Source organism: Falco biarmicus, chromosome 1, assembly GCF_023638135.1.
Source record: "Falco biarmicus isolate bFalBia1 chromosome 1, bFalBia1.pri, whole genome shotgun sequence".
Lineage (NCBI taxonomy): Eukaryota > Metazoa > Chordata > Aves > Falconiformes > Falconidae > Falco > Falco biarmicus.
In genome coordinates this window covers 57,078,205-57,105,063 of record NC_079288.1, presented here as the reverse complement: position 1 = coordinate 57,105,063, position 26,859 = coordinate 57,078,205, and the positions used below count along the sequence as shown (strand labels likewise).

Sequence of the window (26,859 nt, the reverse complement as noted above, 5' to 3'; positions counted from 1 at the left end):
AACTCCTGCAAGAGAGCTGGAAGACAGTTACCAAAACTTGTGTTTTGTTAATAAGCTGCAAAGTACTTTAGATGTATAACATGCTCACAGACTAAAATGCATCCCAGGAGAAAGACGACACAAGCTTGAACGTCACATACTTGCAGGTACTTGATTCAGGAAGAAAACAGCTATTTACCATCACTCTGAAAAATATTTTGACTTTGTTGAAATGCTCTGCTAGTCAAGATCTGAGGGGCACCTTCCTGATATTTAAATGCAGGTCCTACTTGCTCAGTACTCCTCTACCCCCTGCTTTCTTCCGGTAAAACACAGAAGCTGTATTGTCCACAGTGCCAGCAGGTTTTGTTCCTAGCTCTTGCCGCATTCATATTCTTGCTTTCCTCAAAGCAGACATTAGATTGCCAATTAGAAAGCAAAGTAAAGTACCCATCTCTGATTTTGCAGTCCTTTATCAGTAATCTGAGTCCTATTTTCACTGAAAGTGCAGTGAAAGTACTGCTTCTCACAGAGTACAGTGGGATAGCAGGTCTCAGTCACTTGTAATTTTCCATCTAGCTGGACACCTTAAGGCTTAGATGGCTTCTACTGTAATAATGCTACAATTTAAGGAAGCATAAGTGATTGCACAGGGTGTGTCCAAAGCCTGCCAGCTAAAAAATGAAGATGTGATAATGTCACTTGCTTATTCAAGAAATTATCTTTGCATGTGTTCAAAGCCACTTCTGCTGAATTTGCTTTTAAATAACTACTAATCATTAGTTCCCCAGTGTATTTCACGCTCTAAGTCCCACAGAATCCGCATAGCTGTAGAGGAACAAAATGGATTTCTACACTGAAGGACTGATAAGCTAATATTAGCAGCCAAATCTGCCACAAACACCCATGCATCTCTTGGAAGACTACAATACAGTACAGGTGTAAGCAGGCACAAAATATCGTTCTCTGGGAAGAGCTTAGTGTCAGTGGGAGAAAAGCAGCGTGGACCTTCCAGCTATTGTTTCTAGTCTCCTGCTGCATCTGTAACTTCAGAGCTTCCTATGAAGACTTAAGCACTTGCAATAAAAAGCGGGGCACTCTCCTTCAGCACAAAGCTGAGGATGCCATCAACTGTGTATCATGATGCAACCACAGAACTTCATGATCAGTCAAGATTTTAAGTAGAGAATGGCAAACAAACTCACAACGTGTTCAACACACTCTCAACATCCAGATTACTTTCTGACAGGCACTGGAACAATGAACGTTGTGGTGTGAGTGACTATTCTGCAGCTGCAACAAAAACACCTGAACTGCAGTTGTACCTCTCCCAAACTGCACAAAGAGGAACAGTATTTGATTACAGCAATGGTGCAATCCATGATTGGCACCCAAGAGGGACAGAACAAATTGACTATCCCATTCTGCCACCCAAAACACGACTTTCAGCCCAGTACGTGTTGGCCAACTTACTTGTCTCCATTATCATCCTGGACAACAGTGAGATGGCGCTGAACAGCCAACAGCATTTTCACATCTCCAGTTACAGCATAATCAAAGAGAGCATTGCAGTGGCGCTTGGCAAGCTGCATGGCCTTCTCCAGGAACAGACCACCTGAAACACAAAGTTTTGTGTTCATCATTTTGGTTGTCTTCCTTCCAACACCACCCTCTTTTGATAGGTTCTGTGCTGACAAAAGATATACGAAGCGCAGACCTTTGAATGAAGCATTATTCACTGATCCACTGAGACAGGTTGCCAATCACTCCTGAGAGGTAAGTAAGGACAGAGGGAATGAGTCCCTTGGAAGAAAAACTAGGTGCATGCTGAGCACTTAGGCAGCAGGAATTGTGCGAACAGTCAGTCCCTGGAAGCTACTAGTTTGAGTGGCACTGGCTTACTTGCATTGATTTGCACTCGTGTGTAATGAGACAAAAGGAGCAGGAACTTGCTTAGATACAGACTACATCTGAGGACTCTTGTCTGTACAGCACTCGGAAGAACCTCTCATGCAGTTCTGAGTAGTTTAGACTTGAGGAAACTGAGGCACAAGACGCCCAAGTGACTTGTCAGATTTTGCACAAAAACTCATTGAAAAGCTATGGGATAAATGCAGGGCTTTGTGCCCCCTCTCCAACTCAGATCACGCAGTCTCTCCTGCTTTACAGCAGCAGCAGGGAGAGTCTGTTCACCTGTTTAAAACATTCCAGTATTTACAGTGCTTAGTATTTTTAGTATCCTGATTTCAGGTTGATAAAATGTGCAAGCATTGAGAAATCAAAAAGCAGAATTCATCATGGTGGGGAAGCAAAAGGGAAAAAGGGGAGGAAATAAACTTATTTGTGGAAAAAAGTCATTCTAGCTGCTCTGTCAATACCTTTGTGGTTCTGTATCAGCAAGAAACCAGTGAAAATGAAACAGATGAGCTTTCAAACCACAGTCATCATTCTGGGAAGCAGTATCATCTGAAACCAGCCTGTATTTTTAAGTTTCATGTTTCTATAAAACCTTGTAAGGTTAGAAATTACAGTTTCAGAGCAAACAAGTAAAGCAGACTTTGTCATTTAAAGCACACGTAGGGTGAGAACACCCTGGCTTCCCAGCTACGCATTTAGACTGGGTCAGAAGCCTATCCCTGATGAACATGGATACAGCACTTCTGTAAAGCAAAGACTGACTCAGCTATCCATGAAGCTTACTGTTCTAGCCAATACATCACTGTGAGTCCTATACTATATGCCCAGGCTGACACATTTACATTTGCTATTTACCTCTTAAACTAAATAACAGCATTAAATGGATGTTATGTTGAGGATACCTACCCAGGGTAAAGGGTGTTAAACAGTTCAGTCTTTTCTCATTATAGACATTTCCAAAGACCAAAAACCTGGATGCTGAACCTCCCTGGTTTCCCATATCAAGCACACAGGAAAGATATCCTTCAAAATACCACATGATAGCATCTTTTAGTTTAATACCCAAATGTTCTAACCTGCAGTAGCTATTTCATGGAACCTCTTCTATATCTATTCTTCATATAATCTGGAGCTTGAACTTGCCTCGTTTCACGCCATTATTAATAGATAAAGAAACAGTCAACTTCCTGCCTACAGTATTCATTACTGGGAATCCAGGTCAACAATTCACGCCCCTCCTTGGTGACTGCTACGTGGACGTTGTTATTTCTTCACATATCAGCAAAAGAATTTGCTCTCTGACTCAGTCACGGGATTTACCACAACCAGAATGGCAAACAGCAAGTTCTTCAGCTTTTCTCAGGAACACCATCTGTTTCTCACATCACAAGAAGCTGCATCTTGGAGGTTTTTACAACTAACCCATCTACTATGCGACTTTGGCTTCCCAAGCCACAGTTTCTAGTGCTGTTAATAGCAAGTGCCACACAGGGCTGATACACACCAGACCACGTGCCCACTCTGACCTAGGGAACAACGAAAGTGGTCTAAGATCACCCTGCACTTGGTAAAAGCCAAGAACAAAACCCTCCTTTCTGCTCAATTCCTACCACTACTATGAGAATAGTGATTACTCAAATTCTTTAAAAAAAGTGTTCAACAATGCTTTTAAAAAACAATCCAGGAAAAGGATGTCTTACTGTTTGGTAAAGGGTGATTTGTAGTCTTCTTGTATTTCACAGCTCTGCTGCTAAACCACTTCTACTGACTACTCTTGCCTTCCTCCTCTTTTGTCTGAGCTATTAGGACTGCTACCCAACAGCAGTGTTATTTTACTGTGTATTTGTCACATGGGAACAGACACATTTACATTTTAAATTCAAACCTTTAACACTACTTTGCATGCAATTTAACAGTAGGATTGCAGGGACTACTGCAACAATCAGCCAACATTCATTTACTCATCCATTAAAGCTATCAAATATCAAAAGCTAAGTCAATTGCTGAATTACATTCCACGTACTTTCACTGCTTTCAGTGTTCCTCTTACAGGTTTATTATAAAGCAGTGTTAAACGTGCCCGGCAGGCTAAACTATCTCTTCTCCTTGCATGACAAGCAGCAGCTCAGTTGCCCAGTGGCAGTACAAAGGTGGAAGATTATCTTACAGAAGGATGTAAGGGGAGGAACCTTCGATTTGGGGGAATGGAATCCCTCCTGTTTCCTCTAGGAGGCATTACCATATTTTGAAAACAGCAAGCAGACCTTTATGGAGTTTCCAGGCCTTTAACAGCAGCTTTGCCCATACTGCAGTTTGACCTACCTTAAATACATTTACTTGTCCACTTACCCTGCCACCTGCAATCCGCTTCAATTAATTCAGTTTTACAGGAAGAAGCAGCACCCTCCTCCTCATTATCACCAGAGGTTCTGCACTCATTCCTCTCCATAGCTTCCACTTTCACGTCGTGTTTCGTGTCCCATTTGTCACATTGTTTATCAGAGCTCTTCCCATCTTGTTCAGCTGTACTACTTGATAGACCTTCAAACAAAAATCAGTTTCATTAATGTCTAATACTGTTGCTTTTTTATGCAAGTGATAAAGCTCAACTAGCCAAAACCAAACCCTAAAGAACCCAGTCCAAAAATTTACCTCCACATAGGTGTTATCATTAAACAATCATGAATCATAACACTCCAGATGCCAATATAAAGGAACAGACATAGCAATGTCACTGGTTCTGAAGTGATGTTATGTTTTTGTCAGCCTCTGCTTTGAAGATAAACTTTTATATATAAGAACAAACATACCTCTCTTTTTATGGTGCAAGAATGCAAGTCTGAAGTATTCCCAGGAAATCTAGCAGAATTACTCAGATTTACTTCTGGGTTTATGACAGCAAATTCATCCCTGAGACTTTGGAAATAACTCCAGAGTATTCAACAGGTCAATCTGAAATGACTTCCCTATTTTAAGAAGCTAAAAATGCCCTTATTATTAACTTGATCTTTTCCATTAACTTTACTGTAATTTCTCTGGGCTACTGTGTCGTACCAGACTGTCGCAACACAGGAAGATACCTTTTCTCTGGTCTAGTCCTTGTGTGACCTGTAATCAGCATGTTCAATCAAGCAAAAGGGCTGTTGCTTGAAACACACTGAATACAGAAGCTTGTGGTGGGGGTTTTGGTGACTGCTTCTCAGGAGTTAGCAGTAAAGGGGAACACACAGAGACCTTTTAAGGTAGACCTGGAGAGAATAAAAGAGACTCAGGGCAGTACAATCTATATAAACCCCTCTGCTGCCAGAGGTTGTAGAAGAGACACCAATTCTCAGGGGGAAAAAAAATATAGCCCTCCCCAGCATGCTTAGCTAGACCTGCAGGACACTGCAGGTTAAACTCAATTCAGCTGTTGCAAGATGACATTTTTAGTGTTACCATGTTTCATTCCAGCATTGGATTTTGTTGTGCCAGGGTGGAAATGCATTCCTCCAAAAGCAGAGTATCCATATGAAGGGTAACTGAACCCTAAAGAAAGGGAAAAGATTAAGAATTAATACAATTGCACCCTAAAGCAAGGAAAACACTATCTGGAAGAACACTGAACCTAAAGACCTGAAATGTTGTTTTATACATACTTTCTGCTTTACTCCATTTGATTAAAACAAATTTTCTAGGCTGAAGGTGAACCTACCCCTTCAAAAATCCAAATAAATTCTACATGGTTGGCTAGTGACACTCTATCTCAGCATCCATAAGACCACACAAATGTAGTATCACTAGTATGCTTCATCTAAAATTCAACTGAGGCTGCACAAGCTACCTCTATGCTTTCAAATCTCTGTGATTACAATAGATTTGCATTCTGGTATTATGCTACAGATGCACTGCTAGCAATGCATGTAACTATTTGAAAACTGCTGCTCTGTCCCCTGCTCTAAAAAAAAGGGTCGCAAAGGTATTGTGGTTCAGATGACACTTGCTGATCTACAGGTTTTTAATGTTCTGCTGCAAGAATCAAAGCAAGGCTTTTATGATCCAGCATCTCAGATATGCTCTGGCTTCAACAGATAGAGCACAGTAGAAATTTTGCTAAATAGCGTCTCAAATTTTTTAACAGTTCTTTGCACTGACAGGGTTAATTTGCCAAATTCCACTCCTGGTCTCAGAAATAATGAGGAACCTGTTTTAATTTTAAACACCCAAGATGGTATTTAGCTGAGCTGTCTCATGGATTTCAGTGCCTTCGAGGCCCTAGGAAGCAACAAAGCCAAGGTATGATGGATTCCTGACTCAGCCTCCCTCAACTAGAAAGGGGATACCTGACTTAAAGCTTCAAGGAAGGAGGAAATGCAAAACAAAACAAAAAGTCACCAGAAACCAGATATATCCAAGTAGGAAGGCAAAGGAGCTGACAAAATATTTAGAAAACAAGATGCTTCACTGAAATGAGTAACGCTGGTAAAAAGACAGGTGAGTCAGGTCTTATCTACCTAGAAAGAGATGAAATCCTCACCACGTTTTAAAAATCAGAATAAACATCTGTCCTGCTCTCAAAGTAGACCCCCTTCCGCTCTTTCCCCAAAACTGCTGCCTTACCAGAGCCAGCACCGCCACCTCCCCCTCCATACATGCCACCGCCTCCTGCGCCACTGCCTCCACCATAGCCATCAGAGAAGTTTGGCATGAGCTTCTGTCGTTTCCTTTGCACTTCTTCCTTATCTGGGTTAGAAGGAATAGATGGGATATGGAGTCACTCTTACTGGTGGCCACACACAGAACAGGATGTGCATACAGAAAGCATTACTGCAGTGTACTATTTTATATAAAGGAAATGCAGAGTGCTGTAGAAAAGTCAACTCTCTTCAAGCTCCAAATAACAGAACAACTTTGTATGTAATGGAGCAGTGAGAATTCCTGTGAGAAACAAGCTAGTGCCAAGTCCCCAGCCAGACCAGCAGCTTTGCTCGGGCCCGCATGGCCTCTTCAGTTATGTCAGGTGCCTTGTGCTCAGACTGGGAGGGAAACGTGCAGAGATGGGGGCTCAGTTTCCTTCAAAAGTGCCTCAGGTACTCAGACCCCTAGAAATCAGCAGTTCCAAAATTCTTCTATGTCTAAGCCAAGTCATAAACCAGCACCAGTGCCCCAAACCACAGACTGGTTCAAGAAAACTTGTCTTTGGGGAATATAAGCACAGGCTCTTCTACCAAGCAAATCTGCTTCAGAAATGGATCCTTATCAAAGGGTCAGCAAACCACAAGGCACTTTGATTTCCAACAGTGCATAGTACCTGCAATGCCCTTTAAACTTTTGTTTAAGGGCAGGGATGGCAAGAAATAGTGAAATCAATGTTTGCTTGAATTGGTTTACTTAAAGTATCAGGAAAGCCACCAGAATAAAGATAGCTTATTTTCGGGCAGGACATAATACTGTCAAACCATGCTGAGCCACAGTAGGAAAAGAAGTCTAAATATTCCATAGCATAGCCCCCCTGGAAAGCAAAACACAAAGATGTAAATGTATCCCAGTGACTGGGGAAAGTGAAAATGTCATGAAAAGATCTACAAAAATAAGGATACAAACAGTACAAGGGTTAAAATCCAGTGGAACTGCTGAGGAAATAACAAAATATCCTTCATTCATCAAACGATCTAATAGTTTTCAACAGCCATATGACAAAAAGAAATTTCATGCACAGGCACATCAGTCAGTGCACCAAATGAGATAGCTGAACCCATCAAACAGTATACTGAAAAGTACAAGTGCATTATTTTCAGGCATACATGATCTGGAAGTATGTACGCATGCACGCACCAGGCATACTCACACTGACAGGGAGGGAAAACTCTAGAGAGCAATCTAGGCAGAGAAACAAACAACAAATCCACATGCACGTGTCTAAGTTTGTGTTAACACTTGCAACACGGGGAAAAAAAGCAGTCCATAAATGGTGATTTCATGATTAGGTCATGTAAGGGATCCAAAAATGCACATAACAACGTTGAGTTGATTTTACTCCAGTAAGAGGCACATAAAATAAGTCTGCTTCAAATCTGGCAACTTTGCTCTGCAGTTGTACGCTTCACCTTCCACAATACTTGTGCAAGATGTTCTTGAAATGATTACCAATACAAAATCCTCTAGCAACTCTGGAAGTTTTTCTGTATGCATGCTTCCTGATATTTTGTTATAATAGGCCTTAGGTAAATCCACTTGGACATCAACCACTCCCCCTCACTCCTCAGCTGTCCTTAGTCCGCTACCACTGGTGCACACACATTCCAGAGATTTTGACAGGGTATTGATTTAACACAGCTCTAAGTTAGGCACTGAAAACGTGCAAGATTAGGACTTAATAGCGTAACCTGCAGGCAAGTAAACCGTTAAGCAGAAATATTGTCTTAGTACAATGGAACACCAATTCAATGGGCCTCAAGGCATTTCCATATCATTAACACTGTTGATATTTAAAACCATGACTGCTGCTGCCATTCACACCAAACATTTCAAATGCAGACTTTAAAGGGCCCAGATCTGCTACTTAAAACTTCTTTTCATTATCAACTTAGGAAGCAGGCCTGATGCAAACTATTTACTTCTGCTAAGCAACTACAATTTTAACACAAGTGACTGAAACAGCACTTTCCCTGCTCTCACAAGAAGTCTCTTGGGCTTACTTAACTAGTAGAGGCAACTGGAAACTTAAAAACCATCAGTGAAATTGTGAGCTGGGATGGTAAAAGGGGAGAACTGCAAAATACGTACTTTTTCAACCAGATACGAACCTGTCTTTAGTTTAAGGTTTCATATGGAAGCGCCGACAATAAAAAGTCCTCGTATATTGCTTTGCAGAAACTCAAGAGGAAGAGAGTGCCATCTACTGTATGGACAGGCATATGTGCATATAGGAAACTTGCAGGGAGTAAGCCTCACTATGAAAATACTCAGGTTTACTGCCTATCACTCCAACAAAAAAACGCTACAAACCCATTACAGAGCTACCACATTTCATATTAGCTCTGCATAGAACCAGGAGGCAAATATTCTATTTTCTAGAAATAACAACTACAAAAAAAATTCCTCATACAACAAGTCCTATCTTATTAAAAACATTCCTAGGGACCCTACAGTTTCTGTTTCCAATATATAGAAGAGGTTTAATGAATTACCTTTGATTTCTGGATAGTAGAGAAAAGGCTTTGGTTCACTTGTTTCCAGATCAGATTTCCGACGCAGTTGTACAAATACAGATGCTGGCTTTGTGATATTGACATCTCGATACTTGGGTGTTTTGAACACGATAGCAAACTGTGAAGGAAACAATGACAATTGCATCTATCATGGAGCATGGGTTTTGAAAACTTTGCTTTTACATTTGTGTTATTTTGTAGGAGCTGGCTAACAGCTTGGGAGGCAAAAATTCTTAGCAAAAGCTGCCACAACAATAAACTTCCATTTCAGTTTTCAGTTGCACTTCTGAATTCGAGTCCTAAAGCCTTCTGGGAAAGACACAACTGCCATGCAAAGTATCACCGCATCACGTGTGTTAGTACCACACCGTTTGTCCCCTCATCATTCAGCATCTATTTGGTGGCTTTCTCAGTGTGTTCACAGGAGCTCCATGAGCTTTTTGTATATCCTATCCCAATTTACACTGGTGCTGCATGTTAAAGCAATGGGTCTATCTCCCAGTTTCCTCACACTGTATTCCTAACCTGCCTAGTTACCTAATGTACATCTCTAAAGAACAGTTAGGACTGTATTATTATTAAGAAGTAACCAAGAAGAGAAGAGATTAGTATGGAACACAAGCTTTCACCTAATTTACTTATTGGAATATAGTCCTAGTTTACAGAGATGAGAAAAATCATTAACAAATTATAAATGCTCTGTTACTCACCTGTCTATGTACATCTGTAGGAGAAAAGTCTCCAAAGCCTTCCCACATACCACCATTCTCATCCTCTTCATAGAAACGTATCTGAATATCATCTGCAAAGAGTGAAACAAACACTCTTTGGGATGTTTGTGTATTTGTTTCAACTTTGGGATGTTTGTGCATTTGTTTAAACTTTGGCTAAGTTTATTTCAGATAAAAATCAACACTGTTACTTTTTGGCTAGATGATAACAGTACATGACAGACAATTATCTTTATCCATTTTATGAAAACATCATAAATAACCCGTTCTTGACATCAATTTTAGATCAGCCTAATTCTAATGACTTCACTGAAGCTGCTATTTACTGAGCAGTAAAAGGAGAACTAGGTTTGCTACCTCTTCCTATTCTAGGGCTATAAAACATTCCAGAGGAGCTTTATTTGGAACAAACATGTAGGGAGGGGAGAACTTGAAGCATGAAACGTAGAAACCACCCTCTCTCCTCCAACAGTTTCGGTTCAAAAAACCGTAGCAAAACCTGAAGTGCCACAGTTCAAGTTCCGCTTGCTGCTGGCAGCGTGCCACTTCAGAGCTGCAGCTCAGAGAGATGGCAAGGGTGTGATGTGAGCGAGCGGCATGTTAGCAGTGATCCCACACCCCCCAGACACAGCATGGGCCAGAAACATGTGATTTGACTTCTGTTCCTCTGAACAATTTTTATTTGTTCTCTTTGTATTTATTTATTTTCAGGAGAAGCTGGGAAATAGCACACTAGCATATTCCTTCCCCACCACCCCTGGTAAGAAAGAAAACAGAAAAAGCCTACTCTCTCTTAGGGTGACTGATGCAAGACAGGCTTTTGGAGCAGACAAACTGCTTCCTCTGATCCACCACCACCTGCTAGTCTCAAGACTGTGAACCACCACTTCCAGTCATGCTGTCCTGCAAGCTCAAGCTCCTTCAGGCAGGAGATTTCTCAGAGCAATGAGGTCAGGGGAAACCCCGATCTGGCTGAGGGGAAACCCCACCTCAGGGCTTCCACTGAGTCAGACATTTATTTATTTATTTTGTGCACAAAAGTTATGTTTCATCTCGGCCCTTCTGATAGCAGAGGGTATATACACTACCGATGGAAAACAGTTTTTCGAAAGCCTTTAAAAGCCTCCAGAGCCCTCTCTCTTTCCTAAGTGGCAGAAGAACATTTGCAAGAAAGAGGTGGAAAAGGACAGCCTGTATTAATAGAAAATGTCAGCATGATTTTGACAACATATGCAGGGACTGATTCCAAACAGGTGAGAATGGGACACCCACTCCACCACGCAATCTGTACCAGAGAGTTTCAGGTATTCCCTATAGATGAAAATTACAAAGGATTTCCCACACTCCCATCTTTTTTCTTTTTAGTTCAGCCCAAATACTACAACCAACCACATTAACCATTATCTTCCTATCCAAAAAAAGAGCACCCAAATCCACATGGCTCAATCCTGACACAGTCATAGCCATGAGCAGAGATTACCAAAATGAGTCTGTGAGAAGTATCTGTTTACACCAAGTAATCTCTACCACTTGCATATACATAAAAAAAATGAAGTTACTAGCAGCAGTACTGAATGCATTTAGTTCCCATTGGTGGTTAACACAGAATGCCCATACTTACTCGTTATAATCAGGAACTTAATAATGAATCAGAAACTTTAGAGTAATTCTGAGCAGGTGTTAGTTGATAAGAGTCGAACATCACCCAGGACCCACCACCCACAAAAATCCCAGAACATGGGCAAGGGCAGAAATCTGAGAAGAGCATGTCCTTTGTGGAGGCAACGCAAGCTGTATTTTCTTTGCAGCAGGCTATTTTGATTTATTTTTTTGTCTGGATTTTCTGGAATGCTGGCCTGACTTCCAGAAAGGCTGAGTGCTTACAAATCCTGCTGCACTATCACAGTGGGAGAATACTGTGGCAGCACAGCAGGCTTCATGTATATGCCAGGTGAACACCCTGGTGTGCCTTACAATACTCTGGACTCTTACCTTTCTGCACCTTGTCACAGAGAAGGTAAATCTCCTCCCCTCCTGTTACGCATCCTGCTGTTCTGTCCATTCTTACAATTTTTAAGTTTGAGGCATTGGGAGCTTCTATTGAAAGAAAAGAGTAAAAAAACCCCAAAAGTACCTTCATAACGGTTTTAGATTTCAACAAAAACCCAAGCACAACACATAGAAATGCAATTGAAAGACAAGCCTCCAATACAACCTGCCTAAATTTGTCTAGTTTTTGTGTTTGTTTTTTTCAAAAATGAAGAAATCTACAGTTTTTCATCTGAAAGGCATAATCTTGCATCCTCTAAACTTTGACTGAACCGTGAACGATAAAATAAGGCCCTGGCCATTTCAGCACAATTACTAAAGTAGCACAGCAGTGAACTGCACCCAGCACTCTGCACTAGTACTAGCTTTATGAGAAGAGCGCATTACAAAAGAATAAAAATTTTTCTTCCCTGCTTTCTTGACAGCCTGACATTCTCGAGAGCTGTTCCCTGTATCTCAGAACTTCAACGCAATACGCAAGGCTTTGCTTTCCACTGTGGCTTACTTGAAAGCACTGTCAGCCCTCGGCCAATATACTGGACTGTGATAAAAAAGCCCACCTTCATGGCTTTCAGCAGAGGCATCAATGGATACCTATTGGTCCCAAAGACAGAACTATCATCTGACAAGTAAAAGCAGCTGTGACAGGCAGCGATGCTACCACAAGTTGTGTCTGGTCTGTGGAAGAGGCCTGAATGGTGCCAATGAAGAGTATTAGAAAACACCAAAAATTGAGAAAAATTTTTTGCAATTAACAACCAAGAATTCACCTTGGGAGCTCAGAAAGTAGTAACTGACATCTATGTAGCAACTTAGAACAGCAGAAACCTGCATACAAAATTTCCCTTCTATTTCATCTCCTTAGTTGGAGTCAATATTTTGATAGCCAGGTTCAGAGGGATAGGGTAACTTCAACAGGTTTTATACGTATGGCTCTGTTGATGCTTTGTCCTCTTCCTCTCTGCTTTACAAATACCCTCTATCATTATTCAGGTGTGAGACAGAGTAATGAAAACAAATGGAACCTGTAATTGTTTCTAATGAAAAATCAAGATTTCTTAAAGACACTGCTTGGTAAGTTCACCTCAGCCTCCAGATAAAAAGATTGTGTTTTCTCATCCAGAAAATGTATGTCATGTGTGCCATAATAACAGCAGACTTCACTTCTGTTCTCTCAGTGAATATATGCAAAATGATTGTGCTACATCACTACATTCCCGAATTAATAGCAAGCAACACACTATATTAGAACAGTTGCACTTACTATCTTTTCACCTAGACTTTGTCCTTTACAAAGTGATGATATAGCCGTGACTTGTGCAAAGGAAAAGAAAAAAAAAAAAAAAGGTAATTTGAGTCATTCCGTAACGACTATCAAGAACATGGTAATCCACAGCTACAGGGAGGAAAATGCAGGCAGCAGAAAGGGTTCAGGTAAGATGAGTAAGTATAATCGAAAAGCACAAGAGAAAACATGAAGTGAGAAGATTCACTTAGAAAAAAAGACGAATAGAGGGTTATAACAGAAATATAAAAAATACTGACAGGTCTAAAGGAAATGGATTGAGAAGGCTGGTTGTCTTAGTCTCACAAAACAAGGACAAGCAGATGGCCAGCAAAACTGAAAAGTGTCAAATTCTCAACAAAGACTGAAGCAAAGTAATTTTTTCCTCACATCTTGCGTGACAAGGCTTTGTCATACAAAGCAGCTGAACACACTGCAAAATGCAAGCACTTCTTACGAATATACTAAGAATTTACAAAATCCTCATAATACAAGGATTAAACATGCTAACAGCAAAATAAAATCTTCCTTTACGGCTTATATCACCATCCATTAAAAACCAGAATGACACCATGTGCACTGGAATAGACATAGGGCCAATTATCCATGGGCTATATGTTACTGGAAGCAGCAGGGCTGGATGAGTCTACGTATAGCAAGATCTACATATCATTTTTGTATGTACAAAAGCTCGCCCCTTATTAGAAAGGTAATTAAACCCAAATATACTTACTGCTGTCATATATTGCATCTGATATAACAGGATCAAGTTTCCGTGTGAAACTACCATTACTGTCAGGAAGAAAGGCCGTGAACATAAGACGCACCACACTGAGATCCATTTCTTTAGTCTGCTGTACTGCTGCCTGACGAATAATTTCTCTTTCTCGTTCTGGAACGGGTAAGTAGACAGATGAATTAACACAAGGGGTAGAGGATCCATAACAAAACAGAGAAAGTATTTTCCAAATGTTACTATCAAAAGGCACCAATAGCGAGGAAATGTTTTCCATTTCATTTAGTATCTATCGGCTTCTCTGTTTTTAAGCAGAGAGAAGCAGCTATTCACAATATACTGCAGTCATCTTGCAGTTTGCACATCAGATATTATTTAAGATATGGTATATAATGAAAAGACATACAGAAAATTACTATTTTCTGCTCTCAATTTATAAAGGTTGCAAAAAGGACAAAGGCCACCACTAAGGACATTGAGCACCTGGTATAAGAGTGATAAATAGAAGGCTAGCCCCTCTGTACAGTGCCTGAAAGCAACGGAGACCACTGGTTTTACAGGGATATGGGTGAAATGCAACTGAATGAAACAGTATTCTCCAAAGAAGGTCCCTAAGCTACTTAAGGATATCATGTCTTGCAGCAATAATGCAAAATTACTCTATTTATCCATTTACTGAACAGGATAAAAGCAATGAAATATAGATGCAGAGGTGGCTACAGGAAGCTATGAAAGGAAGTTGCTCTGTTCTCATGTGCATATTCACAGCAAAGACTCTTTCTTTCAGATTCCCTAAAACGTGACAGCAACACACCACCTCTTAAACCACATGGCCATAGGTTGTTTTCCTACTCACGGCCTTTTTCTGGCTAAGAATCTGTGTTTTCAGAAAATAAACCTATTTTTAATACAAGACCTATTAAAATCATGTCTACATACCAGTTAGTTGTCTGTCTCCACATCCTTCTGCCTGCAGATAGCCAAGTTCAGGATGCACCAGGAGTCCTGGGTTGTATCCTTTCTTGCAAGCATCTATCATGCGTGTTTCCAGAGTTTCAAACACTTTCTTCTTTGTGACATGAAGTATTCCAAGATTTGCAAACCTGTCGCATTTTGATCGGGGGAAATACTTTCTTAATGCTTTATGCCAAACCTGCAGCAGGCAGTCTCTCGCCAGAGGCAGCCACACAATGAAGCCAATGGAAGGACTCTATAGGCTTATGTAGGCACTATTAATTCTTGAGGGCAAATTTTCCAGCAAGAAAAATATAGCCAAGCTTACAAAATACATAAAGTGCGCACCATCATATGGCAGCAATTGTACAAATGCATTGGATTTTCTCCTGGCAAAAATAGTAATCTATTAGGTTTCAGACTTACACTGTGGAAATAATTTACAAAACACTTGAAAATCTGGTTGTCACACTTTGTTCCATCTTGGCAATGACACGTCATTCTATATGGCTGTTACGCAGAGCAACTGCTCAGAATAAGCTCCATCTGCTCAAAATGATTTGGAGAGCAAGCTAAGCTAAAAACAGTGCAACATTTTCCAAAGAAAATGTTTTAACCAAGAGACTGGACATTGAGCAAGACGATTCAGGTATCTATTTGAATCAAAACTTCCATAATACAAGATCTGCTTTTGTAAAAATCTCCTGGCACATTCAAAAATCAATTAGATCTAGAAGTATGAAAACAAGACAATAACTCAATTTTCATGTGGGTCAATTGAGGATAGGAAAGCTGTTTCTAAACATCTGATGAAAAACAAGACAGGTTAGGAAATGAGCCAAACTTTTCAAGATGAAAAGGAGCATTTCAAATAAAGCTATTTAAATTGTTGTGCTTCGTAAAGTTAGTGCACTGGGCTTGGACATCAAAAGTTACAGTTTAAAAGAATCTCTCTCTCCCAACCTTCTCAGCTTTTTAAACTTCATCTTCTTCACCAACAAAGACATTCTTGAGATCACAGAAATAAAACTCACAGCCAGCATGAAACCTGATCTAAGCCTGAAAACGTCGACAGGAGCCTCAGCTCCATTTACTGATATAAACAATTAATTCTTTTAAATTAAACCAGAACAGACCAACTACAATTTCACTACAATCTTACTGCTTTAAACTTAAAAAGTTTGACTCATTTAGTATTTTCATGTTTATACATGTCTTGCATTAATTTCAAATTTACTAACCCTATTTTCCTAACACTTTTCACTATACCTCTATTGGCAGACTTCAGCAAAAGTAAAATACTGATCAAAATGGTAACAAAAGCTTTTCTGCAGAATTTTACAGTTCTTTCTCTTTGATTGAAACTACTTATATTTTAAATAATGGGCTTTCAACACAAATTTGGACTGCACACCAAGGGACTGAAACTCTACAGACTCCAAAAGAAAATTATTTGCTTAAGCCTATTTGGCTTGCTTAAGGCAAATTTTACCAAGGTAAACAGTAACTCTATTTATTTTAATATTTAAGATACAAGCAAAACATGGATCAGAGTGTGAAGACTAGTGCTCCACTTAGCTGCCACTTAGTAGTATTTTTTTATTGGTTCTTACAGTGTTTATAGCTGATTCTTTCTCCTTTAGCCCAGCTTTACAGATGAGTTGACAGACTTACCCTACCACCATATCTTTAGGTCCTGCATTAACCGTGCATACTCCATCTTCACAAAATTTACCCACCAAGCTGTGCGCATGTAAGTGGACATATTTCCCATTAGTAACTAACTGGACGATTACTTTTGCAGGTCCAACATAATTGCAGATCTGTAAATAAATATTAAAAGAAATGTGGGTTTGTCTGGTTGGGTTTTTTTAAATGGAACAAGTAATGATTCCAGTTGGGTATTTTCTGTCAGCTAAGTACAATCGAACTTAGACGGGAGAAATGTGTATTCATTTCCATGGGAATAAACTATACCAGCTCATCACAAAGAAAAGTGTGTTACTTTTTTTTTTTTTTTAATTAGACTTGACATACAAATGGCAGGCATAGTGACCAAAAGTTAAGAAATAAAACAAAGCTAAAGGAAAACAACCTCTTTTCCCAAATCATGAATCTCAGTTTTGAATTCTGACCAGTTACTCCACATTGCTCTCCTTAAATTTCAATTAGAGCACTGAATTCCTAATAAACATTGTTACATGTTAATAAGCATACAGAAAATCTACGTATTTAACAAAAACCCTTGCATTATTTAGCCCAATTTGAAAACACTTTAAAAATTTATTTTTAAATATTAAGATTGTTTTAAACATTTTGGCCTCATTACAATGACTCTTCAGGTAGAGATTTTAAAGTGAATTAAATCTGTATTCATAGGTATTTTGTTAGTTCAATACGCCACATCAACACATATTACTCAGTTCAGTAAATATTTCCTTTAAGTGTACATGTGGATATATGCTAAATCCCCACCTAAGATTATGCAGGACTGCAACTATTATAAACTGGGTGCCTTAGCATAGCCAACTCTGGAGGACCACAAAGCTTCTTTTCCCTGTTATAGTTGCTAATCACTACACACTTTTTAATAGCTTTTAAAATTGTGATGTCAAGTAATGCCTCAAAAACAAACCTAAATTTACTAACAACATACTGCATTAGTAAGTTACTTCCTTTACATATATTATTTAGAACTTTACTTTCTTCCTCACAAGTAATACTTAAGTCAGTTATTGGTTCTATACCACTTTCAAATTATGTAGAATATAAAAATTACCCCACTTTTAACAAAGCAAACATTACCTTCCCTTCCAATTCGCTTAATTAACCCTTTTATCAGTGTTGGGGTTTTTTCCCTCCTCCTCTAATTTTTCTTCTAATTTGCCTTGGGCAAAGTTCTTTGTATTACAGCAGCTTATAGATCTAATCAACCAAGGTATTAAAGGATCACGATAAACATTAAAGTGATGAATCAGTGATGAACTGAATACTTAAGGTTATATTGTTGATAAAATGCTGATAACCAGGGATTGCCATGATTTCACCATGTTACTAAGTCCTGCTAGCTTCCTTCACTCCAGTTAACCCCTCTCTTGAACCCATTCCATCACAGCTGAAACACTCTGCATACGTACAACACATGCCCTTCCCGTCTTCCTATTCACTAATAAAAGAAAAAAAATAATTCTCTACTATAAATCCAGGAAGAACAGGTGTGCAAAAGTCCTCTCCATACTCACTGCCTGCTGGTTAACTGTGTAATACTGTATTAATGTGCATTTTACAAGTACCAGTTTCTAAAATACAAAGCATGGGATACTCAGGCTTTCCCCTTGCTTCCAAATTGTAATCCCTCCTCGACTGAAACAACAAAGGGATGCAGAATAATCACTGCTTCACCATTTCCACAATTTACCAGCAGCGACAAAATGCAGGGATCCCTACGTAGCTTTCAAAAGTCATCTGAAAATAAAAATGATTGCGCTTGGTGCTACATGTCACCACCACTACTACAATTAACTTTTCAAGAGGGGAGCTTTTAAAAAATTATTTTCATTTCATCCCGCACTGAATAAGCCTTTCCTGCTATAAAGGTCCCAGCACATCTATAGCATCATATTCATTATGAGTAACATGCATGTTCTAGTATCGCATCAGAAAATTTCAAGACAATCCTTCATCAGCTGTAGAAACCACAGTGAAACTGTACGTAGGACTGCTGCACGTCAAGGACTTTCCAGCCTCTGAAAGCAGAACACACAACTGCAGCAGTAACCAGATTGCAATCTCCCCTTGTTACACAGCTCAGCATGATCTTTGTAGTCCCTCCCAGGGGAAAAACAAGAGTTCTTAAAACATAATACCTTATGTAGGTCATAAAGCAAGAAAGGACTGTTTTTGTCATCCAGTCTGATGTCCTATGCTGCAAAGGCTACAGAATGTCCCTGAAGTGTTTCCTACCTATATTTCTTATAGGCAGACCTTCCTACTTGATTTTGAGACATCCAGTTTATCTCGTTGCCCAGCAAAATAGCCTCGGTGGTTAAATAGCCTTATGCACCATAAATTAAGTCTGAAATAATTTTTCAGTGCCTTTGAATAATTGATGCCAGAATTTCAGAATAACTTGAAATTTATTCTGGCACTAAGATACATAAATAACTATCACCTTTTATGTAAGAGCTTAAAAAACACTGTCAAAGGCATTAAAAGGCATAAGGTATATTACAATGCTGAATATCTACAGAAACCTAAGGATTATGGTGTTGATACAAAAACATACAGGAACATGAGAAGGAGATAGCATGTGGGTGCTGTACTGTTCAAAATCAGAGCTGTGATCTGAAAAAAATAGCTAATAAGCTTCAAATTGAAGACAGGGGAGAAAAAGAAAATAAGGAGTTCCTGGGAAGAGCATAGCTGTAATACTTCATTACATCCTGTACTGAAGCAGCATTCAATTGATCTAATCTCATAAAAGTTAAAATGCTGCAGGCTCACATTTATCTGCTGTTTCTGTTTGAGGGAAGATTTGTCTGAAAGATTAAAAGGACCCTATGAACTTGAAATCGAGTAAATTTCAAAACAGGAGTTGAAAGTTTTTTCAGTTATTTCACATCCTCCTGCAATCCAGACCCCAGCCAATTTTTTATAGTTTCTGGAACTTTACAAAAATTTTATAAGAACATTATTCTACTTCAAAGATGTTTTTTCCAGTTACTCTTACAACCAAGAAGTGAACCCAACTGGTCAATGACAGAAAGCAAATGATGGAACAGACCATGTCAAAGCCAGCAGCTACAGAAGCGCCCATTTCTCTTTCTAATCACTTTGTTGCAACAACTACAGCCCCAATCCTGACTAACCTTCAGTGTGTGACTAGTGCTGTCCTCAATATGCAAGTACAAGAAGCGTTCCACAGATAAGGCACTGCTCACTTTTTATAAATATGTTTTCAGAAAGCAGCATCATTTTTCTTTTCAGTTGCTAGTTTAAGACAAAGTATTTCAGATTTGGCACAAATCATTTAGGTGACTGAACACTTACTTAGAGGTCTAAGAATAAGCAATGTAAAGTAATTTAAACAATTGGGAGTTGAAGATCATCTGATCCTCTGAACATGAGGTCACTCCCATGCCAAAAATAGAGTTTGGTGCTCTCCTTTAGGAGCCTGACTAAAGGGACTTGGTGCCCCATATTCAGCCAAATTAACCATAACGGTAAAAAAGCACAAATCTCACCAGATTTATCTTTGGCTGAATTTGGTTCAGTACAGGTTTTTAAGAGGGGTCAAGATTTATAACAGAAAGTCTGCTCATTCTTGGCTTATGTTTATTCCTTAATTCAGCTGTTAAATGAATTTTTAACTTGTGATCAGCAATCTATCACTCTACAATTTAACTCCTATGGGTGAAAAAAGCAAATATGCTGCTCCTTTCTTCACCAAAACGGTTCATCAACAACATAACTTCAATCTTCCATAAATTCCCCTCTTGAACTTGAAGCATATACTGAAATCACTGATTTCAATAAGACCGCTTATCTCCAAATTGAGGTATAATTTAGGACAGCCCCAGGACACGACGGGATGGGCAATCATCCTGCTCAGGTGCCTGGGTTTAGGGCTGCCTAACTGGCATGCAGCTTCGATTTGCAAGCTGAACTGCACAAGGTCCAAGCTCTTTGGCAGAGAGGTGGTGTTCATTAGCTTGGGCACACCTCTGAGCCATCGGTTACTCAGTTTCTGGGCTGGAGCAGATTTACATTCCGCTCACGGAGAATAGGCAACTTGAGTTTACGGCCACCCACGTAGACTTGCCCCCAAGGAGATGAAAATTCAGGACATTTCTTTCACACCACTATTTTCAGCAAATTCTTTTCACACCCAAAACTGGATCAAGTATTTCAGCGTAAAACATGAATATGCTTACACTAACATCAGCATGCAAGATCAGGTCACACGTGGTAAACGTGTAAGAAGGCCAGTGTAAATTTTCTGTACAAGTAGTTTTCTCAGTTTTTCAAATACATATAAACAAGTGAATTATGAATAAAAAATTTAGACAGTTAAGTAAGTTGGTGATAATACTAGACAATCCAGTTTTATTCTTTCTTCTTATACTATAGACTGTTTTCCCGCCTGGCCAAAATGCTAACAATGAATAAGCACCCCAGGAGCTTTGATTTCAACTGTTCTAGATATCAGCATTTTCCAGTGTTGTGTTACTTACACTAAGCAGATGAAAATGAAATTCAAATGAAGAATTTTAGGTAGCTTTCTACTGTAATCATGAAACTTGTCATGAAATGTAACTTCATTAAAACATATTCAGTATCTACAACTTCTCTGCCCTGTGTAACCACATGCAAAGTTATTTAACATCCTCTGAAACTGTACGATATTTTGTACATGATATTAGGATTACTGTTAGCAAAAACAGAGTTAAACAAAGGAATATAATTCCATAAATGATAAACATTAACAAACCAACCCATTTTTTAATATTCTAGAATACTACTACTGTTATCTAGACTCCATTTGTTGTGACTGTGCTGTTAAAATAGGAGGTCTTAAATCAATTCCACTTTGCTGGCCAGTGCAGATTTGCCTTAAGCGCAAAGACTGGAAATTACTATACAGGACGTGGTTAATTTAATTAACTACCAAAACATCTTGCTTAGAGACATGGCAAAGTCTTCAGCACTCCAGCCTTTACATGAAAGATATATCTTGGTATGTTCCAGCTCAGCTACAAGTTACAAACTGGGTGCAGTAAAAAAAAACCAACCAAAAACCAGACAACAAAAAAGTTGAACAGTCCACATTATGCAAGAAGTCATATCAGATAAATGTGTTTTCTTTTGGCCTTCAATCCATAATCCTATAAAAAGGGAATAGGGAGACTGCAATGCTTTTTTGTGCACTGAAGATACCTATTTTCAGGACATCTCGTGGTAGCTACCAGTAAATTACATCAGCTTTTTGTGCAGAGATGGCCAAGCAGAAAGGAGATCCCAATGTCGAGCTGGACTGACCACATCATAGCCAAGGCTAAAAGATGTCATAAACCCTCCTTTTTACAGTACAGCCAAACTCACACTACTGTCCTTTCACAGCACTGCGATCAACTAATGGAGGTTTTATGGTGAAAGCCTTGGCACAAGAAAAAAACAAACAAACAAACAAAACCAACAAAAACCCCAAAACAAAACAAAAAACTCAATGCAACAAAAAATAGCAATCTTCAATTGTGCTCACCTCAGTTATGACAAGGTTAGCACCCTTTGACAAAACAGAGAAGAGACTTACAGGAAAAGGTGTGAAACACTTCTGTCTTTACTGGCACCACTTGAATCAAGAACAGGCACTAACAAGCAATGGCCTTGAGGAATTTACTTGTGTTCCCTTGCCAGCCTCTCCCAGCAGGTGTTGCCATGTGGGGATTTGTACTAGAAAAAACACAGATGCGCACAGTAGGACGAGAGGGAGGGAGGGGAAGGGACACATGTGTGTGTTGGGGAGGAAGCTGTAGATGCAATTAAATTCTAATGATCAATGAAAATAGAAGGTTTGATGGAAAGCCAAACAGCATTTTGCTTTCTAGTTTATTCACGGAGAAATTCCATCTCCTGTATAACTAGCTCCTCTTTGCATATCTCCTCGTTGTGCTATTGTGCGACCCATCACACCTCTACAAAGTATCATTTGTATTATTATCGACACAGATTGGATTGGAATCCAAAGATCTGGCTTAACTGAGGTAAATTATTTTATATCTGAACATATCGGTGAAATGTCATTCATTGGTTCATCATTACCATCACAACAGGAAAGGGAAAAGCAAGCAGATCCTTTGCCTGGGCTAGTAATTTTTCATAGGTGTTTTGCAAGGCTATATGAAAACAGCTTTCCCAGCTTCTTCTCCATTCACAAGACTAACACCCTAGGCTATCTCAGCCAATGCTGATTATTTTCCATTAAGTCATGCTCATACTGATTCATCATGGAGATGCAACTGTTCCAAACTCCAGCCTTTCTCAAGAACTGCAGAAGAACCTCATGCACACTGAGGAGTGGCACACACCAAGGCAGAGGCTGACTGCTTGCCACTCCTCCCTTCCCTCCTCTCCCCATAAAGGAGAAAGTAAAGAGATAACACTAGAATTAAAACACATTAACCCTGCTCCTTGTGAGACAACCTCTAGTGCAATAGTTCAAAGAGGTAACGCAATACCGAGACTAAGACTTTCATTAAGTTAAGAAAATACTGAAAAAACACAGTGTATCTTTTCCATGGAAAAATAATTTGCTGCAAGAACCACAGGCAAAGACAGTTCTTCTCTAATCCTAGAATGATTAATCACCACTGTTAAAATCATATTGTGCTAGCACAGAACGTTTCTTTGATTAACATCTTTGAACTTTTTCCAGGGGGAAAAAGCTCTGAAAAAGGCTCTGCGAATACCTGAACATAATGCTGCTCCCATTAAAATGAGAAGTTTTCTGTTGACTTTAAAGGAATTAAGTCCTTAAGAAATTAGTATCCTAGAGATACTGAATAAGGAGTAACATGAACAGAAAAAGAAGGAAACCTTGGTAAATAGCATCTTAGAGTGGAGTAACTGACCAGACTCATCCTTTGCAGTATGCTAGAAGTGGAGCAACCAAGCAGTTCAGGCCTTGTTTTGTGCTGAAACTGCACCTTAAGGCAGAGGTCCGTTAGTCTGCACAAGGGCAGTGAGGTGGTGGGTGCAGGAAAGCTTACTGCTCGACTGCTGACAGATAAACATGGTGCCAAAATATCTCCACAAATCTGAAAACAACTTCCTTTTCAAAATCAATTACATTTTGAAAGTTGGGATTGAAATGCAGTCAGTTTTGAATAATTCCATACAAATTTATGTTGATATGCAGCAAGGTCCTATACACGTACATATGACACTTGCATTCGGTTCGCAAAACTAATGATTTATGTACTTACTTTGACCTGAGGGTAGGATTTTTTGTTCTTTTCACTAGAAGCACCAGGAAGTCCACCATGTGAAGGCCCTTCACATACATATCGGAAACGAAACCCCCTCTGTGGAGATAAAGGAAAAGAAACTTGAAAGCTGTTTAGAAACAAAACTTTAAAAAAAAAGCACATGCACAAACAAGACTTGCCCAAACAGCCTACAAACAGAAAAGTTACAACTGTTCATCCCTCAAATGCCTTCTGAGTAGTGGTTAACAAAGCACTGCTGAACTGTTGCCCTGGAGAAACTGTTGTATTTTCACTCTTACACACAGCAGCAATCTGAAATTTTTCTTTGAGTAAATGAAGATATTTTGAAGCAGAGGTCTATTTATACTCTCAAAACAAGATTAAATGAACACATAGAGAATGCAACAGCAGATACTCTCATGATTGCTGCTAGGTAGAAAGAACTGAAGCCAATAATAATCAAGGAAGTCCAAAGAATCATAAAGAAAAGAGAACAGGGATGAAACAGAAAAATGCTTCTTCCTTCTGGGAAGAGCATGTGAAAGCTGTTTCTCCGAGTGGAGTCCAGAAACAGCCCAAAAGCTTCAGGGGACTTTAAATGGCTGGGCTTTCATCTCAGCTACATAAATAGATGTCTGAATATACTTTGGGGAACTAAAGGATGTTAGCAACCACTCCACAGTACAGCTGTCCATTTATTCCATTTTTATTTATAGGAAGTAACATTCCCTTTAAAGGGTAATGTATAAGGCACAAAAGATGCAACTCTTAAATGTATTTGGTAACTTTACCTACATTATTTCATGTAGCCCCCAACTTCAAATACTTTCAGGATAGATCTGCTCCCCAGTCCTGCAATTTCTGGCAAAATCTCCATCTAATACAGGGCTCCCAGTGTCTGTCCAAACAGCACCAGATAGTGGTGTATCCTTCATCAAGAATCGTTCAGCTTCTTTCTAACAGTAGACAACTCTGAATTCAAAGTCTGTATTAGCTGATGGTAAACAACCTGGTTCAAAAATTGCTCTGTAATCATTAGCTTCAACACTTATCTCACTAAAGCCTTTTCAGTTTTAAGAATTTGTTTCCCAGGCAAATGTGAAGATCTGACTTCTATTCAGATACTGGCCAGGCAACATAATTCATCCTTAAGCGTGTATTTGCCTTCCTATGGCAAACTGAGTGACTGAGCGTATTGCAAGCAAAGTGCCCAGCTATCGTGAGCTTGAACTCAAGCTGCCAAAAGACAAAACAACCTCTGCAGTCACGACACACGGTATGACCCAGTCTCTCTTCACCTCTACGCTGTCGATCCAACAGATCCAGCAGTCATCTGTGTGGCCTTCCCCAGTCTATTGCCCTTGCTATCCTAGCTACATTTTCATACATACAGTCTTACTCCCCCCAGCTGTTTCTTTGCTCCAAAAATGATCACAAGCACAGCACTCTGCTGATGGATCACCCTCAGCACCCCGCTATAAACCATTGCCCAGCCTGCCACATGGGTACTCTGTTAAAGGAGCTGCTTGCTCCCTTCGGTTTCCCCTTAGGTACTGAACACTGTAGGCTCCACCATGCAAAGACACAGCCTGATTTGGGATGAAATAAAACGACATGGAAGAGGCAGTGTATTCTTCCAAGAGTTCACGGTACACTGCTGTTTCACCTATGACCATGAAGTGTCCTATTGCTGGAGGGATGCTCGGGCAGAAAAATGTCTTTGGTGTGTGGCTGAAACCAGCGTTCTCTATCATCTCCTACTAGAAAGACTGGATTGTGGCATGCTTCTGCAGAAGACCAAGAAGAAAATGGGACAGCTTTGAGACACCCTGTTTGTCTGCCTACTTAACATGTCCATAGGGTAGGATTTTCAGCAACTGATTGGGAGAGGCAGGAAAGGGGTCTCCATGCTGCAATAGCTTCCAGAGGAATACCTGTAATTGCTGATGCAACCAGCTAAAGGAAAAATATCCTGCCATATTTCAAGGCAATTTTCACTCAGCAGTTACTTCCTAAATCAGGTGCATGAAAACTAACCAGCGCATTGGGGTGACTTTCATACTGTCAGAGGAATGTGAGTGAGTGTTTGCTACACAGTCACCAAAAAAGTTTCATTCAAGTATTTATCTTTATTGTTCTTGGGTTTCAAAACAGTGAACTGTGACAAAAGGAATCTCAAAGAACAACAGAATTTTACTATGACAACACACAAGTTGAAAATTCCAGTAACTTGGGAACAGAATGAAATGTTTTTATTTTTTCCACTCATGTTTCAAGAAAGATGAAACAAAATCTAAAAATCTTCCATGTTTGGTCTAATTGTTTGTTTCAAAATACTGGGGTACTGCAAAAGTAACTTATAAGATGAAGAGTCTATACTTAGCAAGACATTTTTTTAAAACCTTCAGGTGTTTGGGTTTTTTTGTGTCTTATGACACTTCCAGAGAGAGACGAAGATGAAAACAGAACAAAACAGGAAATGATTTAACTACAAAAGTGAGAGGAAAAACTGCTCATGGTTAAGTGGCACATTTGTTATGAGAGTTCAACCTCTTCAGTGCTCACCTGAAGTCATAATTTTATTCAAAGCTGATTACAGTGACATAGCTACCTTAAAGATTTTCAAAAGGTACTGTTCTTCTTACCTGTTTTGGCTGTTCTATGATTTGAAGGTATGGTCCATCTGCTAACATAAAAGAAAGAAAAGCAATAATAGAAATTACATTTTTATTACTATGACAGAAGTTGCAGGGGTAAATTTGATGTCCTTGAATGTCTTGAGAAAAAAGAAAAGCACCTAAGCATCTTAGAACTTAAAGTTTAACAAATAATTTCATCACTTGTCAGTCTCTCATTTCCAACATTCCCTAAGACCAGTGCAGTAAGAAGGGAAGGATTAATTAAAAAAAGTTAATTTTATCTCAGAGGGCCTAAATGAACAACCTGATCATTCAGTTAAGACTCAGAAGGGTGAGTACGAACAGGATCCTCTCCTTGCCACTGACAAGCAGCCTGGCCTTCCTGAGCTAAG

The 26,859-nt window shown here is 39.4% G+C and overlaps 1 protein-coding gene across 1 annotated transcript in view; it reads right to left on the bottom strand.

Annotated features, from left to right (window-relative positions):
- The window catches only part of NFKB1 (nuclear factor kappa B subunit 1), a 60,414-nt gene that overhangs the window by 11,623 nt on the left and 21,932 nt on the right, over window positions 1-26,859 (bottom strand). The window contains 12 exon segments of the mRNA XM_056327423.1: window positions 1,453-1,594; window positions 4,246-4,437; window positions 5,335-5,424; window positions 6,496-6,618; window positions 9,066-9,204; window positions 9,797-9,888; window positions 11,810-11,914; window positions 13,885-14,043; window positions 14,827-14,990; window positions 16,516-16,664; window positions 23,826-23,924; window positions 26,474-26,514. Of these exon segments, the coding sequence (XP_056183398.1) occupies window positions 1,453-1,594; window positions 4,246-4,437; window positions 5,335-5,424; window positions 6,496-6,618; window positions 9,066-9,204; window positions 9,797-9,888; window positions 11,810-11,914; window positions 13,885-14,043; window positions 14,827-14,990; window positions 16,516-16,664; window positions 23,826-23,924; window positions 26,474-26,514 (1,495 nt within the window).